Consider the following 21,753-nt stretch of genomic DNA (forward strand, 5'->3'; position numbering starts at 1 on the left):
ACCTCATTTTTTTCACTTAACAATATATCCTGGGTGTCCTTCTATGCTGCTAAATTTACTCCTAAAGTTTATTTTAGTAGGTAATTTTATCTCCTTTGGAACACAGAGCATGATGTGAGATTATTTTTGATTCGAATTCTATCAATCACATTATCATTTGAGTTTAAAGTTAGAAAAAACACACACATACATCAATTCTTGTGTGTGCATGGGCTATCCCTGGAAGCGTATGTTTTTGTTTAATAAATTTATTTATTTATTCATTATTTATTTATTTATTTTTGGCTGTGTTGGGTCTTCGTTGCTGCACACAGGCTTTCTCTAGCCACGGTGAGTGGGGGCTACTCTTCATTGCGGTGCACGGGCTTTCATTGCGGTGGCTTCTCTTGTTGCGGAGCATGGGCTCTAGGCGTGCAGGATTCAGTAGTTGTGGCACGTGGGCTCAGTAGTTGTGGCTCGCGGGCTCTAGAGCACAGGCTCGGTAGTTGTGGTGCACGGGCTTAGTTGCTCCGCGGCACGTGGGATCTTCCCTGACCAGGGCTCGAACCTGTGTCCCCTGCAGTGGCAGGCAGATGCTTAACCACTGCACCACCAGGGAAACCCCTGGAAGCATGTGTTTAACGGAAGCAGACACTGTCCCTGGGGAGGGACAAGAGGGAGACTTCCTTTTAGCTCTGTCTCCTTCTGTACTTTTTGAATTTTAAATACGTAAATTTTTAAAATTAAAAAAAATGTTAAAATATGCCCTATGGGCCCCCCTTCCCTTTGGGGAGGAAACACTCTCTCAGTTGCCTTACGTGGTACCGGTAGGTTCTCTGTGCCCAAGCTGCCGGGTCAGAATCGAGAAGCCAAACTGGGCTCAGAGGGTAGCACTGGGCCTGGCCAGGGGGTGAGGGGAGGCGGTGGTCACAGCCTAGGGCCCGAGCTGAAACCGTGGCCACAGGTGAAGGAAGAACAGACAGGCTGGGAGGCTGGAGAGCTGGGTTCTGGCCCTGAACCTCCACTTCCCTGCGACTCGGGCGATTCCCCCCTCCCGTCTGGAGGTGATGGGCTGCATTCCCCGGAGGCCTCTGAAGCCCCTGAATGTCTCAGACTCTCTGAGAACAGAGACTGGTCTGTGGCAGGAGGCCCAGGACATGGGCTGGAGCCAGAAGCTCATCACAGAACAAGGAAGTGGCAGGAACAGGGAGGCCGAATAAGGAGGCTAGTGGAGATGAGGACAGAACATCGGGGAGGGGTCAGAGGTTGAGCCTTGAGCAGCCTGGAGCACAGGGGTCAGTGCAGAGACAGAAAGGACCCCGAAAAGGTCCAAAAGTGAGGGAGGAGGATAGCAGCAGAGAGAGTGACGAGGGAGCCTTCTTGGGCCAAGAAGGCTTTTCCTCAGGCTGGGGAGCCAGGAAAAGAGACACGTTGAAGGCGTGCTGGGCCCAGGGCTGGGAGGTGGCCAGCTCAGCACTGTGGCAGGGGGGGCGGGGGCAGGTGGCACGTGAAGCCGGGTCCAGCAGGAGGACCCACACTGCAGGACCCAGGGCCAAGGCCAAGGCCAAGCTGCAGGCCTAGGGAAGTGACTGAACTGCACACTGGTTCAGTCACAGTGGGCTGCTTCCGTGATAAACTCCACGCAAGAAACTACCCCCTTTGGAGCACTTGTACCCTGAGAAGGTTTTGTGCTATAAACACTTGATATCCTGTGATGTCGTGAGGAGCCCTGAGACGGTCCAGTGGGGTAAGGCTTTCTCAAGCTTGCAAGCCTCCAGGAAAGAAACAGCCCTTTAATGCCTCTTGCCTCTGGGTTTTGGAACATGCTGTTCCCTCCTCTGGACAACCTTCCCCACACATACCTGGCAAACTCCCATCCATCCTTTAAGTTTCAGCCTAGATGCCTCCTCTTCCAGGAAGCCTTCCCTTACACTCCCAGGTGGCATGTGGGGCTCACAAAGTTCCCGGGGCCTCTTCCCTCATAGCACCCCTTACCACATGCTATAATCACCCCCGAGAGCCTGTGAGCTGGGAAGGCAGGGACCTTGTCTTCTCTGACTGTGTGTCACAAGCAGAATGCTTGGGTACAGGAGGTGCCCTGTCAATAGCTGCCGGATGGACACTGAAGAGCTGGGGTAACAGAAGGAGCTGAGTCAAACCCAAGGGAGCCAGGCCTCTGGCACCAGGGATCCAAAAGGCAACCCTCGGGGCTTCCCTGGTGGCGCAGTGGTTGAGAGTCCGCCTGCCGATGCAGGGGACACGGGTTCGTGCCCCGGTCCGGGAAGATCCCACATGCCGCGGAGCTGCTGGGCCCGGGAGCCATGGCCGCTGAGCCTGCGCATCCGGAGCCTGTGCTCTGCAACGGGAGAGGCCACAACAGTGAGAGGCCCGCGTACCACAAAAAAACCCACAAAAAACAAAAGGCAACCTTCGTAAATTACATAGAAGGACCTGTAGGTACTTTGGCTTAGATAAAATGGTTTAGATCCCCTTGTTAGGCTCATGACAGAAGGCATCAAAGTCCTCTAAAGTGCACAGCAACAACTGGCTTATATTTAGAAGTATTCTCCTACTTATTGAAGTCACAGATTTAAAAATTATTCTTCAACTTTCTGAAGTTACAAATTTCAAATTTAAAGCTCTTCATTAAGCATGTGAGTTCAACTTACAGATATTATTCTATATATTTCTTAATCTAGCAAATGTTGACATTCTCCAGGAACCTTTGATTAATGGGGCTGCATGTCTATACTTGCTTTATGACACTCCCTTAAACACTGTATAATTTCAATTTCCTTTATAAGAACTTTACTTGATTTGACTAACCAGTATATCTTCCACAAACTTTAAGTAACTCTCAGAATTTTAATAAATTAAATTTATAAATATGGTGAGGCTTAAATCTTCCAATATTGCGCATAAACTCAGGAAGATTTTCATATAAAATCACAGGTCTAAATCCATGACTCAATTACCCACTTTAAATTAGTACTGAAAAGTCGTATGTTACTTGCAAAGGCCAAATTCTCTTAAACATTACAAATATCTAAAATTCCAAACGTGCAATTTCTTCAACATGAAAAATTATTGGTAGAGCGACCCACAGAATGGGAGAAAATATTTTCAAATCACATTATCTCATAGGGGATTAATATCCAGACTATACAGAGAACTCCTAAAACTCAACAACAACAACAAAAAACAAAGAACTCGATTCAAAAATGAACAAAGGACTTGAGTAGACATTTCTCCAAAGAAGAAAAACAAATGGCCAACAAGCACATGAAAACGTGCTCAACGTCATTAATCATTAGAGAAATGTAAATCAAACCCACAATGAGATACTACCACTTCACACCCGTTAGGATGGCTGTTGCAAAAACAAAAACAGAAAATAACAAGTATTGGCAAGAATATGGAGAAACTGGGAATCTTGTACACTTCAAAAAATATTTACTCATTTTATTATTTTTCATCCCCAAATACATATAAATGAAAACCTACTCTTCAAATGCAGGGAGGTCCTTGCCTATAATGTAGTATTTATTACATTTACATTACAAAACATTCTCATATGAAAATCAGTATGCAGCTCTTTCACACGCAGTTTTATACATACTCACACACAATATATGTAAGCAGTTAGGACTTTTCTACTCACATATTCCTCTGGTGGAAAATTAGGAAACTGGGCAATTCCCACACTTTTCAGCCTTGGGAAGGTAAATACAACCTCTCTGAACATTTTTTAAGAAGATGAATTTAAAATGGTGCAACTGCTAGGAAAAACAGTATTAAAGTTCCCCCCCAAAATCAGCATAGAATTACTATTTGACTCAGCAATTTCACTTCTGGGTATACACCCAAAGAACAGAAAGCAGAAACATAAACAGATATTTGTACACTCATAATCATAGCAATATTTTTCACAATAGCTAAAAGGCAGAAGCAACCCAAGTGTCCACTGACGGATGAATGGATAAGCAAAATCTATACCATGGGGTATTATTCAGCCTTAGAAAGGAAATTCTGACACATGTTACAACATGGATGAACCTTGAGGACATTATGCTAAGTGCAATAAGCAAGTCAAATACTGTATGATTTCATTCATATGAGATACTTAGATTCAGAATCATATTTAAATTCAGAGACAGAAAGCAGAATGGTGGTTTCCAGAGGCTAGGGAGAGGGAGGGAATGAGGAATTATTGCTTAATGAGTACAGAGTTTCAGTTTATTTATTTATTTATTATTTATTTACTTTTGGCTGCGTTGGGCCATCATTGCTGTGCTCGGGCTTTCTCTAGTTGCGGCGAACGAGGGCTACTCTTCGTTGCGGTGCACAGGCTTCTCACTGCAGAGGCTTCTCTTGCTGCGGAGCACAGGCTCTAGGCACGCGGGCTTCAGTAGTTGTGGCACGCAGGCTCAGTAGTTGTGGCTCCCGGGCTCTAGAGCGCAGGCTCAGTAGTTGTGGCACACAGGCTTAGTTGCTCCGCGGCATGTGGGATCTTCCCGGACCAGGGCTCGAACCCGAGTCCCCTGCACTGGCAGGCGGATTCTTAACCACTGTGCCACCAGGGAAGTCCCCAGAGTTTCAGTTTTGCAAAATAAAAAAAGTTCTGAAGATAGATGGCTGTGCTGGCTGGATAACAATATAAAAGTACTTACTCCACTGTGGCGTTACACATAACAATGTACACTTAATGGTTTAAATGGTCAACTTTATGTTATGTGTATTTTACTATAATTAAAAACAGATAAATTTGTAAAAATTAACAGCATGAGTTTGATTTTCTTAAGCATTTCTATATTTGATTCTAAATCTTTCTGGGGCTAAAAAAATGTTTTTCCACTTAGGAAACTATTATCTCATCCCAAATGATCTTAGGTTACTTTCCCAAGAACATTTTGAGAGATACCTTCCCTTCCAGATGAAGTTGGGTGACAACCTGTGATACTGTTGGGACGGGAGATCTAGAGCTGCAGAGACAGGACAGTTTTTATTCGGACCTTGACTGACAGGCTGAGCACCCTTGAACAGTCACAGCATCATGGACTCCAAAGCTTCAAGGAGGGGCTGACTGACCGAGGCCACGCCCAGATCTAAATCTTATCTCCATCCTCTCAGAGATTGTTCTATCACTGAAGTGGACTGTGCATTTCTTTGGTTTTTATTTTATTTATATGTTTTCCTGTTTAGCTCTAAAGACCATTGGATTTGTTGGAGTTCTGCATTATTTTTGCATCCTCGTGGCGTTATACCTTCCAAATACATCTCAGTGACCAATAATTGAATTCTGGGTCTCTGGGCTTTATCTAAGTCATGTCCAGTATCTAAGGAAGGTGGTTCTTTTTTTTTCTGCCGCACTGGGAGGCATGCGGGATCTTAGTTCCCTGACTACGGATGGAACCCATGCCCCTGTGGTGGAAGCGCAGAGTCTTAACCACTGGACCACCAGGGAAGTCCCTAAGTCACGTCCAGTACCTAAGAAGGCCGTTCCTGTGATATACATCCCCCTCCAGCTGGTGTTCTGGAAACATACCTTCAATGTTAGTCTTGAAGTGAGGATATCTGTTAAGAGTCTCCACCTGCTTCCTCCAGTCAAATTCATTCCGCCAGTAGGAGATGACTTTCTTCAGATAGTTGGAGTTGAAACCGTAGTGGAAGCGGCTGTCCTCCAAAGGTGGGGTTAAACGGACCTTGTCAATCCTCTGGTGTAAATCCTGGAGCAAAATGCAGGACCCCAAGTAGAGAAGGTGAATGAGGCAGAGCACAAGAGAAAGTTTGTTTCCAGAAGACAGTTCCAAACCCTGCAGCCACAAGACCCAAATATTATATATTTTATAACATTATTATATTACATAAAATGTATAATATATATTTTATATTATTATATTTTATTTATATATTTATAATTTATATATATTTATATTTATTTTATATTATATATAATATATTTTATATTATATCCTAGATATTATATGTAATATATTAATTATATATTAATATAGTTAATATATATGATATATAATATGTATTATATATTATAATTATATTAATATATATTATATATAATATGTACAGCAGAGGCAAAGCAAAGTTTCACCAGACAAGGTGAGGAGACTCCTGGTCTGCACACTTGTGCTCTGGGTTGTTAGGTTTATCCCAGAAGAAACCTCCTGGCTTCCCACAGCGGTGGCTGTTCCCCAAACATATGTTCTTCACTTTCGACTTCAGGTTGACTTCTCATCTTTCAGTTTTTAAATGTATGAACAATACAGATCTTTAATTTATCGAGGCTTATATACAGCAAGGGTTGGCAAACTTTTCTGTAAAGGGCCAGATCATAAATATCTTAGGCTTTTTGAGCTGCAGCTACTCCACTCTGCCCTTGTAGTGTGGAGACAGCCGTGGATGGTACATGGACAAATGGGCATGGCTGTGTTCCAAAAAAACTTTATTTATGGACACTGAAATTCGATGTCACGTAATTTCCACATGTCGCAAAGTATTATTCTTCTTTTGATTTTTTTCCAACCATTTAAAGATGTAAAAACTATTCTTAGCATGGGAGCTGTACAAAAGCAGGTGGCAGACTACATATAAAACAGATAATCAACAAGGATCTACTGTATAGCACAGGGAACTCTACTCAATATTCTGCAATAAACTATATGGGAAAAAAATCTGAAAAAAAAGGATATATGTCTATGTATAACTGAATCACTTTGCTGTACACCTGAAACTAACACAACCTTGTAAATCAACTATACTCCGATATAAAATAAAAATTAAATTAAAAAAAAAAAACAGGTGGGGCTTCCCTGGTGGCACAGTGGTTGAGAATCTGCCTGCTAATGCAGGGGACACGGGTTCGAGCCCTGGTCTGGGAGGATCCCACATGCCACGGAGCAACTGGGCCCGTGAGCCACAGCTACTGAGCCTGCGCATCTGGAGCCTGTGCTCTGCAACAACAGAGGCCGCGATAGTTAAGAGGCCCGCGCACCGCGATGAAGAGTGGCCCCCGCTTGCCACAACTAGAGAAAGCCCTCGCACAGAAACAAAGACCCAACACAGCCATAAATAAATAAATTAATTAATTAATTAAAAAAAAAACAGGTGGCAGGATGGATTTGCTGACTCTGATACGCAGCACTGAACGATACAGTATATCCTAACTCAGTTAGGATAAAAATGACATACCCGGAGAGAAGGTACAAGTCTCACGGGCAGGCGTGCATCAAGCTGAAAGAGCAGCTCCAGCTGGGGAAGTTCAAGTTGGTCCACGGAGACTCTCAAGTGTTACCCTTCCCAGAGTGTCCTCCCAAGCACTGCAGTAACCTCCACACAGATTTTAGGAATGTCAGACGCTGAGCCTAGGAACCCACTAAAGGAGGTATCGACAGGGCTCAGCCTCTGTCCTCAATAGCGACACCTCGTCAAGTGCTACCAAGGGAGCCTCAGTCTGGCTTCTCTTGGGTACAGCTGTCTCTGCTCTTTAATCCCATCCTCCTGAGCGCTCCCATGACTTTTTATCGGCACCTCTTACCGCATTTATCTCTATTAATCATTAATGTTTCTCTGTCCACATTTCTCAACTGCTGGACTAGGAGCTCTTTGAGGGAAGGCTCTCCCTCTTCTTCTAAGCACCCAGCACAGGGCCTGCACACAGTAGGTGCTCCCACACCCACAAAGTGAAAAAAGGATGAGTAGGGACATCGCAGGTCCCACCCACCCTCCTGGCCCTGCTCAAGCCTCGCTCTCAGATCAGCCCACCCCACGATCATGTCCATCCATCCTGATTCCAGCCCCATGCAGAGGACGGGCCTAGGCTTTGGAGTTAGACAGATCTGAGTTTAAACCCTCTGCTTATTATCTCGGTCGCCTTGGGTCAGTTGCTTTGCCTCTCTGAGCTTCACTTTCTGCATGACCGCAGGGACTGCACGTGACTACAAGGGGGCTGACACACAGTAGGTGCCTGGCCACGGCTGGCCCTGTGCCAGGTTCTCTGTGCAGCAGCATTTATGTCACCACGGCCTTGCTTTTCACTCACGATCTCCACCCAGGCCCTGAGCCGACAAGCTCACTCCCAGGTTTTCAGGTGGGGCACCAAGGAGGCAAAACCAGCTGCTTTCTGTGACCCTTGGGTCCAGCTGGCACCCACTTGCCGGCCTGGGTACTGCTGGGGCCTTGGGAAGGGGAAGGCGGAAACAGGGGAGGGAAGGAGGAGAAGGGATGGGTGGGCAGAGCGGGAGAGCCCAGTGGGAGAAGAGTAGGTGAAAAAACACCCCCCGCCCCAGAGGAGCACTTCCCAAGCCCCTCCCCATCCCAGCCCCAGCCTGAGGCGCAGCCCCAGAAGGGACCTCCCCGCCCTCCCCACTGCTCCCTCGTCTGGAAAGAGGTGCCTTACATTGATCTCCTCATCTGACGTTTCCACCTTGAATGGGCGGATGCTCTCGTCCTCCCCAGCTGTGGGCCTCACCCCGGGCGCCCACCATCCATCTTCAAGTGGCAAAGTTTCCTCCTTGTCCTTGGAGACGAACCAGTAGATGACAAAGCCCAGCACTGAGGCGAGGAGTATTTCCAGCCACATGACTCCTGCAAGGGGGATAGAATCACCTTGACCTCTGGCCGGAAACGCCAGATCCCTGACTTCTTTCCCACCCAACCCTCGACTTTTGACCTGAAAAAAATAATATTATAAGCATAGTATGGAAAAATTGGAAAACAACAGGAAAAGACACAAAAATGACCATAATCCTACTGAGCTATGAAATTCATGAGTCAAATTTGGAAAAGGTGAAGCTGTGTTGGCTTCCGCACAGCCCTGGGTGGTGGGCCTGCATTTCTGAGGCCTCATGGTTCTCTGAGGGGCCTCTGGCTCCAGACGCTTCAGAGAAGCTTCTCTCCACCCTCGTGACACCCTCCCCAACGGGAGGCGCAGGGACTTCTCTGAGTGGTGGGCTCAGGAGAGGAGATAGAGCCATGCTTGCCCCTTGCTGTCTCTCTCTGAGGGGGGGTCTGTCCTCAGGGTACCCATAGGGGTAAGAGGGGAGGTGTGAAGAGCTGGGAAGTTAAGTTCATTCGGGGTGGGGGAGTGTTCAGTGGCCCAAACATGGCTACATATCTCAGTTGATTGTCAACAGCTTTATTGAGATATAATTCATATACCATGTAATTCACTTGTTTAAGGTGTACAACCCAGTGGTTTTTAGTATATTCACAGATATGTGCAACCATGACCACAATTTTAGAACATTTTCACTACCACAAAGAGGAACCCTGTACCCTTTAGCTATCACCCTGCTTTGTCCCTCATACCACCCAAGGCCCCAAGCAACCACTAATCTACCTTCTGCCTCTACAGACTTGCCTATTACATTTCATATCAGCTCAGCTCTTTTAACCCTCATTAGTCTGATTCCCCTGCTTCTTTCTCAGAAGGGGAAGAAAGAACTTAGTTCCTGCAAACCAATACCAGGCTGACACTGGCCCAGCATTATTATCTAGCTCCTCATCTTGCACATTCCCAGGGGAAGTAACCCCCCGAAGGTTCACATTCAGAGAAATGTGCGTGAATACGGGCACCGTCCTCGGGCCTGAGCCAGCAGAGGGTCTGCTGGATGCAGGGCAGTCAGGACCCCACCGGAGGAGAAAGCATGGATCTCAGGTGAGGCCTCAGCAGACCCACTTCCCAGGCCCATCCGGACTCTGCCTTGGAAAACTGGGGCAGGAGGAGGACGCTGCTAGCAAACCCACCCTAGGGTGCCCTCTATCTGCCACAGGACTCTGCTGGGGGCTTGCTGAGGCTCTGAGGTTTGCTCCTGCCAAGAAAAGAAAACATGCACAGGCTTCTCCCGCCTCCCACAGAGAGACGCTCTGTCCCTCCCAGGAAATCCTACCCTTTGAGAACAGGGAGAAAAGCCAGCTGCTAGTCTCTGTGGTATTCGAAGGCAGGACTAGGCTTAGGGATTGTGGGGCACTGGGGAGCATGTGGGAAAAGGCAGAAGGCAGAGAGCACAGCTGCCCCCAGCAGCAGGAGCAGATGGACACAGTTCACCCAGTGGGAGGGTCACGACACAATAGTCTGGAGCTGGGAAGGCAAGGACTGTGTCTATCCTGGTCCCTGCCCTGACCCCAGTGCCCAGCATAATGCCTGCCCAGAAAGGCACTTTGCCAATATCTGTGAAATCAGCATACACGGTAAAAGCAAATAAGATAAATTTTGCAGGATGTTGTCAAGCACAGAGAGGCCAAGAGCACAGTTGTCACTTGCTGCTGGGATATAAATGCCCAACTTTCCCTTTTCTGCATAGAATTATCCCAGTGCTTTCACTTGTCCACATGAGCTCTGAGTTCTCACCCTTTGATCAGCTACTTGGGAAGCAGCCAGGGAAGCAGAGCTGTGGAGTTAGGGGCCTGCAGGAGAGGTGGGGCGGCTGCAGGCGCCACCCTCACTCCCCACTGCCTTTTTTTAATTTTTAATTTATTTGTTTTTTAGGGTTTTTTTTGGCTGCATTGGATCTTCGTTGCTGCGCGTGGGCTTTATCTAGTTGCAGTGAGCGGGGGCTACACTTTGTTGCGGTGCGTGGGCTTCTCATTGAGGTGGCTTCTCTTGATGCGGAGCACGGGCTCTAGGCATGCGGGCTTCAGTAGTTGTGGCATGTGGGCTCAGTAGTTGTGGCTCATGGGCTCTAGAGCACAGGCTCAGTAGTTGTGGCACACGGGCTTAGTTGCTCCGCGGCATGTGGGATCTTCCCGGACCAGGGATCGAACCCATGTTCCCTGCATTGGCAGGCAGATTCTTAACCACTGCACCACCAGGGAAGCCCCCCCACTGCCTTTTAACAATTACTGGGTCCTACCAACTTAGCAGATCTGATGTGTGTGCAGCGTAGTTATGTCCCCGGACTTCGACAGCAAACAGAACCATGAGAGAGAATGTTGAAATGATCAGTGTTCAAGCACTGCATCTAAATTCAGGGAACCAGGACAAGGGTCACCATGATGGGCCACAGCCCAGGGCAACATAACAGATTCAAGGAGAAAGTTTAAAGCCCTTTCTCTTGCATCCTAATTAAGATAATAAGAATATTAGTCCTTGGTTCAAGGAGGGCGCTTTAGAGCCACTGATCTCGGATTACAAAGCGAGCTTTACTGCAGTGTGTTAATCTGCCACCTATTAACCGCCCTTTATTTAATGGTGGGTACTAACGCACACGAAGTAAGGCGCTCTAGGTTAGCCAGGTGTAACAGGTATTGACTGTCTGCAGGTGGGTTTTCCAGGGATGTGATAAACCATGGCCCATACAAATCCACCCACTGAGGAGTCAAAATTCATTGAACTTGACTTTCCTTTTCACTTAAGGTAAGAGTCAGAGCAGGCAAGGGACTTGCCCCAAATCGCATCGCACTTGTGAGGATTAGAATTTGTAGTCAAAGCATTCATTCCCTGTCTGTCATTGGGCATGTTGCTCCTGCCAACCCCGCCCCCATCCCATCTTGTCTCCCTTCAGCATGTTTTCAGCCTCAAGCCTTCATACCTGCTCTTTGGGACCCTCAGAGCACAGGAGCCACGACTGCACGCGGGCCGCGGCCGTCTACCCGAGTGGGTCTCTCAGGCCTGCACATTTTTTTTCCGAAAAATTAAATAATAAACAAGACCTTCCCCTTGCTGGTGCACAGGAGCTGGGGGTCCATGAGGAAGGAGGTCAGCGAGCTCCGAGAAGAGGCGGGGCCTCAGAGTCCGACCAATCAGAGTTCAGGGGCCCCCTGCGTCCTCAGGTTTAACTCCGCCCCCACGCTCCCTGGTAGGGAGGGAGAGCCGAGACGCCCACCCCCGGGGCGTGAAGAGTCTGGGCGTGCCGGGCGCCGGCAGGACGGCTACCCGGGTGCCGCGGCTGCCCTTAGGCCTCCGGCCCTCCTTGGCCAGGACTGCTGGTTTACTTAGAGTATGAGGAAAGTGGAAGTTTGAGGCTCAGGAGGGAAGGCGCCGCTCTGCCTGCCCAGCTCCCTGCACAGTGCAGGCCAGGGCGTGGAGCCAGCTGGTGACTCTCGTCCCCAGGGCGGGCTCCTTGGGGTTGGACTCCCCATCTCCCCCAGTGGGGAGAAGCACCGTTCACCGGGAAACCCAAGGCCAGCTGCACTCTGGCTGCCGCAGCCTGGGTTGCGGAGGCGGTAGCACTAGGCAGATGACAGAGCCCTTACCTGCCTCCCCTCCCCCAAGGCCTCTCTAGGCCAGTTGGCACCTGAGACGAAGAGTAGGGCTGCATCAGCCCAACCTCCCTGGGTCGGCCAGTTGCTAGGTTGGAACCACTGAACCTCCAAGCTAAAGAGGAACTCAGCAACGTGAGTTCACCCCCCTCACTTCATAGCTGGGGAAACTGAGGCCAGGGGTGGCCGTGACTCACCCCAGGTCATGTGGCCAGGGAGCAACACATCTGGAACAAAGGGAGAAAAGGACCACTGCCCTCGCTGCCCTCTACTGTAACTGCTCTAGGGCAGGGCTTCTCAACCTCAGCACAACTGACATTTTGGACCAGATAGTTCTTTGTTATGAGGCCTGTCCTGTGCATTGTAGGGTGTTAACAGCATCCCTGGCCTCTACCCAGTAATACCAGCTCCACCTCCTCCCCTACCCCCACCCCCACCCCACCACGCCCCGTGTGACAACCAAACATATCTCCAGATATGGCCGAATGTTCCCTGGGAGGGAAATTGCCCTCAGTGCAGAACCCATGCTGCAGATCAGCGGTTCCAACTTCAGGATGTGTTAGAATCACCTGAGAAGCTGTTAAACGATTCAAGGGATCTGGGGTATGGCCGGAGAATCTGCATTTCTAACTAGTTCCCAGGTAATGCTGCTGCTGGTGGTCCGGGGACCACACTCTGAGAACCTTTGCTCTAGACTGAATTATAAACTCTAAGAAGGCTGGCTATCTGTCTTGCTCCCCAAGGTATCCCAGTGTGCACCGAGCCCAGTTCTGGCAGATGCAGGAATCTCACCAACAGTTGTTGAATAAACACTTGGGCCTGACCGAGGTGGGAGGGACTGTGGCCCTTCTATAGGATCAAGAAGCAAAGAGAAAATGCTATCTCCAAGGTGAGCAGACAATCCCAGAGCCTCTCTCTGCACACAGACTGGTAAGTTGGTCCCGTGCAGAAAGCTGGATTCCCCAAGCTGCCCTCCTGGTTGTAACTCTCAGGGGGAAGGGTGGACCCATGACTCCACATCCATGGTGTCCAAGATCCCAGTTAGAAATTTGAAGAAAATGCTACAGTTCCAGGGGGGCCTGCTGCCCCCACAGCCAGGCCTGTGAAAGTCTCAGCAGCCTAACTATCACATTTTACCAACCCTCTTTTCCTAGGGAGGAGAAATTCCATAATCTGTCCTTCTCACAGCCTGCAAGCTACAGGCTAAACTCCTAGCCAGCCCCAGGAGGCACCCCGACTCTGGAGCCTGAAGCCATGCAAGGCAGTTTCTCTGTCCCCCACAAACAGACCTCCAAATCCTGGGACAACCCTCCATTTCCCCCATCAGAACCCTGCTCTTCCTCCCTCAGGAGCCCGCAAAATCTCTTGTCCGTGAGCCGCCCTTGACCCCATGGCAGTGTGTATTTATGTTCACCCCTGAACTCTCACCCCAGTGGGCTCAAGGCCTGAGGGTAACAGGCATCTTAGGGAGGGCTTCCTTGGACACTGCTGTGAGCACTTTGTATCATTGGACCCATTAATCCTCACAACAGTCCCACTTTACAGATGAGAAAACCAAGGTTGTGTAACTCGTCTGAGATCACAGCCAGTGAAGGGGGTGGGGTTGGAGAGGAAATGTGGCAGGATTCTAATAATGACAGCCAGACCCACAACCCCCCCTTCCCCAGACCGCCTCTATTCCTTATGCTTTGTTACTTGGGGAGGATTTTTCTGTACGATGAAACTGTGTGCTTCTCAAAGGCTTCTGTCCTTTTCAGCCCCAAACCCCCACCCACCATGGCTTGTTTGTAACAGGTGGCCGAACAACCACAGAACTGAATATTGTAATAGCCAAGCCCGTCGTGACAGAGAGCTGGCGGAGGCTCAGGGAGACCACATGGCTCTGCTCAAGGTCACCAGGGCTGCTTGGGGCAGGGGGACTGCCGAGAGCTTGGAAGGAAGCTGGGGAGACGCCATCCAAGTCACCTTCCTTGCAGGCGTCTTTCCTATCTTGCCCCAACCCCTCCGCCCCCTCCAGCTAGACTGCGATCTTCTGTTTCTTCTGTCTTCCCCGTGGCTCCAAGCACGGGGCTCTGCCCACGGAGGCGCTCAGTGTCAGTGCAGGCACACACTTGAAGCTGCAGGGCTGGGGTTTCAGGCCCACCTCTGGCTGGTGGGCCTCAGTCCTACCACTGGACTCAGGTAAGATGTTGACCTTTAAGATGGAAGGGTCTGTGGAGGGTCCCCTCAAAACTGGAATTGAGGTAACAGTGCTAGAGAGAAACTAGGATGAATCAAAATGTAACAGGAGACTTTCGTAAAATCCCTCTGGAAGACTGTTTGGCAGAATCTCCTAAAACTGGGCAGATACAAACGCTATGACTCAGCAATTCATTCCTAGGTATAGATCCAACCAAGGTGTGTCCACGTGTTTACCAAAAGTCACAAATGAGAAATGTCCGTAACAGCACGATCCGATCCGATCTGTAGAAGCCAAAAACTAGAAACAATCCAGATGTCCTTCCACCACAGATGATGGTCTCTTGACACAAGGGAACACCATACAATGAGAACAGACGATCTGTAACTACACACAGTGACAGGGATCAATCCCACAAACAGTGCTGGGCCAAAGATGCCAGACACAAGAGAGCACACACCGCATGACTCCACTTATATAAGGACATAGACAAGCAAACCGAATCTGTAGTAAGAGACTTGAGGATAGCGCTTTCCTTTGGTATGGGGGCTGGAGCCCAAGCGCTATGTTGTCAACTCCCCAGTGAATACAGTGTGCAGACAGGGGACAGGTCCGCATGTAGCCCAGAAAAGAGAGGCCTCAAGAGCGAGACTGGGGCGTGTGACTTAACAATGCAGGGGTGTGCTGAGCAGTCACGAGTGTGGGGTGACCACGGTCGCAGGCCTCCCTATAAGCCTGTGTGCTGCCCCTCCACTGTGGCACCCCACCCGGGCTCTGATTCTCTACTCAGTGAGAACTACTGACTCAGAAGTCAGCCGCGGGTAAGCCTGATTCCTGGAGGAGGGTGGGACATTAGAGGGCAGACCTAGTCACTGGGTCCCTGGGAACAAAGTGTCACCCCGTCCCGCCATACAGCGAGGAAATGCAAACACCCTGTGAGTTTGGGGAAGCCTGGTGGCCCACTTGGGTGTTCCCATTTGAAGAGCCAGCCTGGCTTTCCTGGTAGAACCCCCGTTCCATGAGACATCGCCCCATCAACAGCAACTCGGACTACCTTTGACTTTAAGAACCGGGAACATTCTGGAGTTTACAGTAAAGGATCTTCTAGCTTGCTTCCCTGTTTGAGTAGTTCAAAGCCCAGCTCTGCCATTTTACCAGCTGGGGGGCTTTGGACAAGTTACCAAACTGCTCTGAGCATCTGTGGACTCCTCTCTAAAATGGGGATAACGCCAATCTCATAGGCTCAAAACAGGTACTCTACCGATGTGTGTTCCTTCCCCTTCCCCCAAAGCCCTTATTACTGTGCCGAATCTTCATGCAGGAAGAGACCCCAGAGGACCCCTATCCCTATGAGATGACTTAGGGATAAGCAGGCTGGGAGCAGGAAAGTGCATGGCGTGGGCATCTGCTGGCCTCCCCATGTGCCCTCACCAAGGACGGACTTGAAGGATAAGGAAAGCACAAGGTCACGTACATCTTGGCTACCAGTGTTTTGCAGTCCGTGCACCTGGGTAGTCCCCACTCTTCTGAGAAGTTACATTCTCAGTGTAAGGGAGCAGAATTCTGTTTACTAAGCCTCCCCGTTTCCAAGGAAAGCTATATTTATCTCTTCTGTGTGGTCAGCTCCTGCTGGTGTAGAAAATATTCTATCTACTTCAAAACATCAATATTTAGGAGACACCATGAAAAATTCAGAAGTAATACAATGCAAAACGAGAGTGCCTGCTTTATTATGCTAGCACCCGAAACTGGAAGGTAATTCATCTACTCCAAAAGTTCAGAGAATATATTTTATCTGATTAAGTTGTTGTTTTGTTTTGTTTGTAATGCACTTTTCCAGAATACTGGCAAAACACTTTGCTGAGAGAACGGGAGAGTGGGTGGTAGCCTTTCAGAATGAAAGCAATTTTTTTCTTGAAGCCACAGTACCCTTCCTTAAAAAATGATTAGTTTGTCTAGTAAGGAAAATGCAGCTTTTGTTGTAAACTAGCCTAATTTTTTTAAAGACACAGTAACTGGAGGACAGTGGTCATTTAGTTCTAAAATGTTGAGCTGAGAAGTAAATCTGAGCAGCAGTTGACTACTCATAAGAAATGGGATTATATGAAGTTTAAGTCCCCACATTCTATACTGAAGCTTTGAGCATGCGCTTCTGAAACTTGGGAAAAAATTAGGAATTAGTTCAAGTTGAAGAAGTCAGTTGTGCAATATGGTGACCTTTACCCTTAAAAGAGGCAAATAGAGCAATTTATTATTTTACTTTTCTTTTGTCTTTCTGGGTCTTACTCGAAAAGGACAATTTTAACTATAGGAGATCAAGTAAAAAGGGTGCTTAGTTCTCTAGGATTGCTAAAAGGAAACCCAGTCTAATAATTTCACTGAATGTATAGTGTTTCTGTTATGCTTGGGGCAAAAACACAAGTTTTAAAGCATACGATTGGGACTTCCCTGGTGGCACAGTGGTTAAGAATCCACCTGCCAATGCAGGGGACATGGGTTCGAGCCCTGGTCCAAGCCCGTGCACCACAACTACTGAGCCTGTGCTCCAGAGCCCACAAGCCCCAACTACTGAGCTCACATGCCACAACTACTGAAGCCCACACACCTAGAGCCCATGCTCCACAACGAGAGAAGCCACTGCAGTGAGAAGCCCGCACACCAAAATGAAGAGTAGCCCCCGCTTGCCGCAACTAGAGAAAGCCCGCCTGCAGCAACGAAGACCCAACGCAGCCAACAATAATAAATAAATAAATAAATAAATAAAAATACCGATGGAATTAAAAAGAAAAACATACGATTCCTTTATCTTATTTATTTTTGGCTGTGTTGGGTCTTTGTTGCTGTGCACAGGCTTTCTCTAATTGCGACGAGCAGGGGCTACTCTTGTTGCGGAGCATGGGCTCTAGGCGCACGGGCTCAATAGCTGTGGCACGTGGGCTCTAGAGTGGAGGCTCAGTAGTTGTGGCGCACGGGCTTAGCTGTTCTGTGGCATGCGGGATCTTCCCGGACCAGGGCTCGAACCTGTGTCCCCTGCATTGGCAGGCGGATTCTTAAACACTGCGCCACCAGGGAAGCCCACAATTCACTTTTAGATTGATACTGAAAGTTCAAGTGAAAACTCTTTTCTTGTAATTTGAATATGTAAAGTATCAAGAAGTCATTTTGTTCTTTTAAAGTAAATAAGAGATTTGTATTGGTGCTGGAAAAGTAAGTATAAACTTGCTTTTGGATCAAAGGGCGGTTTAGTAGACGCTACCTATGACTATGAGCTGGGGTCTTTGCAGGCACAAGGAACAAGACAGAGTCCTGTACCTGCTGAAGTGCATGCTCTAGTAGGACAGACAAACAGATGAACAAATAACACCTTTCTAATGATAGATACAATATATCTGCACAGATGGAAGAGAAGTGTGCAAAGTTAGAGTGGTAAGTCTGCCACAAAGGTTTCACAGAGGAGGGGGTCACTGAGTAGGGTTTTTAAGGATGAATAGGAGTTTACCAGGCAGAAAATAATGGTGGAATGGGGATAAATCTAGGGAGAAAAGAGAGCATGTGCAAAGGCATGGAAGTAAGAAAGTGCATGGTGTAAGCAAAGAACCACAAGAATCTACATCCATGTTCAGTGTAGAGCTGACGATTACAAACTTTGGAGTGCAGTCATTTAATTTCTATATTAGCTGAAAGGAGTCCCTGCCTTATCTCTTTTATGAATTGTTACTTCATCATGTTGAAGCTGACTCAGGAGTTTAACTTAGAAATTGTGTTTGCAATTCAGATGACGCTTCTGTAAATTAGATGCCAAGGGGAGTGAGGAAAGGAAATATACTTGGGAGGTGAGTATTTCATGGTTGCATGAGAAAAAGGTGGCCAGGGCAAGAGATTACTCAAAACCAACATTCCACCCCAGCTGCCCTTAGTGATTGGGCTGCTTCAGCAAATATGCCCTGAGACTGATAGTGTGGCAGACTGCCAGCTATGTTTTCCTCTTCGTTCTCAGCACTGCAATTTTTATTTTAGTTGGAGAAGCGCAGCTAAACACTACATTTCTTGGCCCTCTTTGCAGCTCAGTATGACAGGGTGATTAGGTGCTGACAAAGAGCTGGAAGTGTATTTGAGGCAGAGCCATCTGTGATCCAGACAGTACCTTTGTGTGAATTAGGAAAAGGCATCCATTCCTCAAAATACTATCACAAGATGAACCTAATATACTGCTTTGCCATATGCTAGAAAGCACTTGTAAATAAAATATAAATCCTTGATGTTGATGATATGAATTGTCCAGTGAACAACCTACACAAGAGTACATGGGTCCTGCATGTGTGTGGAAGACTATGTAGAGAGCCCTGACTCAGCTGGGAAGCACACCCTTTTGCCCTTCCCCTTTCTTTTCATGCCTCCTGGGACTCAGACATGATGGCTGGACTCTGGTAGCCATTTTGGACCATGAAGTGATCTTGATGATGGAAATCAGAGATGATGGAAGGATCCTGTATTCACCATGGGGCCACCAGCCCAGGCCTGGACTGCTTACTCCCAAACTTCCTTTGTATGACAGGAAAATAAACTTCTATATTGTTTAATCCATTGTTATCTTGAGTTTTCTATTATATAAAGCCTAACATAATCCCAACTAATTGAGAAAGTCAGGGCGGAAAGAAAATATATCAAGTTCCCCCAGGGTGCACACTCTTAAGAACAAATGCCCAGTCTTCAAAATTTTCAGTGCTCTATTACTGTTCCATCTCTGGAACATTTATATGATAAATAAACATTTTCCTGCTGCCCCAATCACATAAAGGTATGTTCTCAAAAGACAGCAAAGAGGAAACAAACTTTCACTGAATACGCTTTTGCATGTTGAAAAAAAAAATTCTTTTTACCAAATGCATGTACTATCTACCCCAAAACAAAATAATTATACATTTAAAAAATATGGACAACCACAAGAGTGAGTCTTCCCTGTAATCCAGCTCCAACAGTGAGTCAGACACCTCGCAGCACCAGAACTGCGCAAACGCACTCAGCAGCTGAGGTGTGACTTCCCAGTGGCCAAGAAGGCCTGGAGACAAAGGTGAATCCGGAAACTCAGAAACCCACGGGCATCTGAGGGCCGGGGGCCTGGCGAACATGTGAAATAGGGTGAAGAAAGCTGGCTGGGCTGTGGGAGAAACACTGGCTGCCGAAGAACTGGTGTCCAAACGGGGCTGTCCTTTCTGTGCACATGGCTCCCACTGCCACCTCTGGACAGATGACAGACATGAGCATCTCTAACCCAGACCCCCTCTGAGCTCCAGACCCAGGCACCCACCTGCCAAGTCGATAGTTCCTCAATGTCTCAAAACCTCCTCCAGTGCATCTGAAGTTGCACTTGTCTCCCTAAACTTTGTCTTCCTCTGGGGTTCCCTCTCACTGTAGCTGGCAGTAGCCACCTTCCACCTGCCAAGCCAAAAACCCAGGCGATGTCCTTGAAAGCCCCCTCCTCCATTTCATCCACATCCAATCTCTCGGCAAGTTCCAGCAGCTCTACCTCCCAACTTATATCCCCAATCCTTCTCCACCACCACCACCCCGCCCAGGTGCCCAGGTGCCCGTCTCTCCCTGGACTACAGCCGGTCCACTCACCCCTGCTCTGCCCCCACAATACACTCTGTAGCCAGAGCGATCTTTTGGCAATGCAAATCTGACTCTGTCGCACCCCCTGCTAAAACTCTTAAATAGCTTCCTGCTACTTTGGGGACAAAGCAACGCTGGTTAAGGTGACCTTAAAGGCCTGTGTGGTCTGACCTGCCCACACCCCTCCCAGGCTTCAGCCCTGACCCCCATGTCCTTTCAGGCGTGTGTGCTCACCTGCTCCCTCCAGCTGCAGGGCTTCGCGGAAATGCTGGTTCCCTCTGTCTGCAACGCTCTTCCCGTCCCTTCTCAGCTCCTTAACTTGCGTTCATCCTTCCGATTTCAGATCGTGTCCCTCCTCCAAGCCTATTTCAGCACCACGCACCTCTCCTTCCTACCCCTCGTCACTGTCACGTTTGTCCATGACGTTATGTGACTGGTAGGGGTCTCCCCCACTGGAAGGAAGCTCTTTGAGGGTAGAGACTAGGGCTGCTTTGGCTCCCCTGTGTCCCCAGTGCCTGGCACTTACTGGATGCTCGGTAAATATTTGTTGAATGGCCTTTTCCCCTGGCTGGCAGCTCGGAGGCTGCATGATGCCTGGAGTTACTGTAAAAGACGTGAACCAGCGGGAGTTCGTCAGAGTGCTGGCAGCCTTCCTCCGAAAGTCCAGGAAGTTGAAAGCCCCTGAATGGGTGGACACTGTCAAGCCGGCCAAGCATAAAGAGCTCACTCCCTACGATAAGAACGGGCTCTACACATGAGCTGCTTCCACAGCAAGGCACCTGTATCTCTGGGGCAGCCCCGGGGCTGGGGCGGGGGCTCCGTGACCAAGATCTATGGTGGGTGTCAGAGGAACGGTGTCATGCCCAGCCACTTCGGCAGAGGCTCCAAGAGCATGGTCTGTCGGGTTCTCCAAGCCCTGGAGGGGCTGAAAAAGGTGGGAAAGGACCAAGATGGGGGCTACAAACTGACACCTCAGGGACAGAGAGATCTGGACAGAATCGCTGGACGGGTGGCAGCTGCCAACAAGAAGCATTCGAACAAAATGAAGTGCTGTTGACAACTTGTGATAAAAAAAAAATTTGTTGAATGAATGAATTTAAAAGTTCTTTGAATGACAGCGTTGAAAATTATCAGACCTTTTGAGCAAAAAGATAGCTGAATTCTCCTTGAGGAATTATAGACGACCTACTTCTGAGCCTAGTTTGTAGAGATGGGCCGGTATCCCAGGCGCACTGTAAATGTCAGGGTTTGGGATCTAGAAAGATGAGGCTCAGCCTCAGGATCCTGCTGACCACGATGGGGGGAGGGGTGGGCCAGCCAGCCTGCCCTCGGAGAGTCTCCTCCCTCGGACCCAGGCAGGTGGTGAGAAACTCACAATCTGAAAATGCTCCCCAAGTCATAGAAAGCTACTAGCTAACTCCAACTCCTACCATGTACCTGGCCTTGGGCTGGATGCCCAAATGTCCTTCAAGAGAAGAGGCCGAGGGCTTCCCTGGTGGCGCAGTGGTTGAGAGTCTGCCTGCCGATGCAGGGGACGCGGGTTCGTGCCCCGGTCCGGGAAGATCCCACATGCCGCGGAGCGGCTGGGCCTGTGAGCCATGGCCGCTGAGCCTGCGCATCCGGAGCCTGTGCTCCGCAATGGGAGAGGCCACAAGAGTGAGAGGCCCGCATACAGCAAAAAAAAAAAAAGAGACAGAAGAGGCCGAGAGGGTGGACACAGACCTGAGCCCCAGGAGAAGGCCCAGCTGTGGACTGCACGGGGGATT

General features: G+C 48.6%; 1 protein-coding gene and 1 pseudogene across 3 annotated transcripts in view; one reads left to right on the forward strand and one right to left on the reverse strand.

The window, feature by feature from the left end:
- Positions 1 to 21,753, reverse strand: part of EPHX1 (epoxide hydrolase 1) — a 57,972-nt gene that overhangs the window by 11,410 nt on the left and 24,809 nt on the right. For 2 of the 3 annotated variants that reach the window (XM_067729614.1, XM_067729615.1), the window contains 2 exons: positions 8,393 to 8,580; positions 5,525 to 5,705 (listed from right to left, as the gene is read on the reverse strand). In XM_067729614.1, the coding sequence (XP_067585715.1) occupies positions 5,525 to 5,705; positions 8,393 to 8,580 (369 nt within the window). Of the gene's footprint in view, positions 1 to 5,524; positions 5,706 to 8,392; positions 8,581 to 11,525; positions 11,704 to 21,753 lie in introns of those variants that run through there. The other variant, XM_067729616.1, reaches the window with a different exon arrangement.
- On the forward strand, positions 20,549 to 21,044 carry LOC137220005 (small ribosomal subunit protein eS19 pseudogene; annotated as a pseudogene).

This window comes from Pseudorca crassidens, chromosome 2 (genome assembly GCF_039906515.1).
Source record: "Pseudorca crassidens isolate mPseCra1 chromosome 2, mPseCra1.hap1, whole genome shotgun sequence".
Classification (NCBI taxonomy): Eukaryota; Metazoa; Chordata; class Mammalia; order Artiodactyla; family Delphinidae; genus Pseudorca; species Pseudorca crassidens.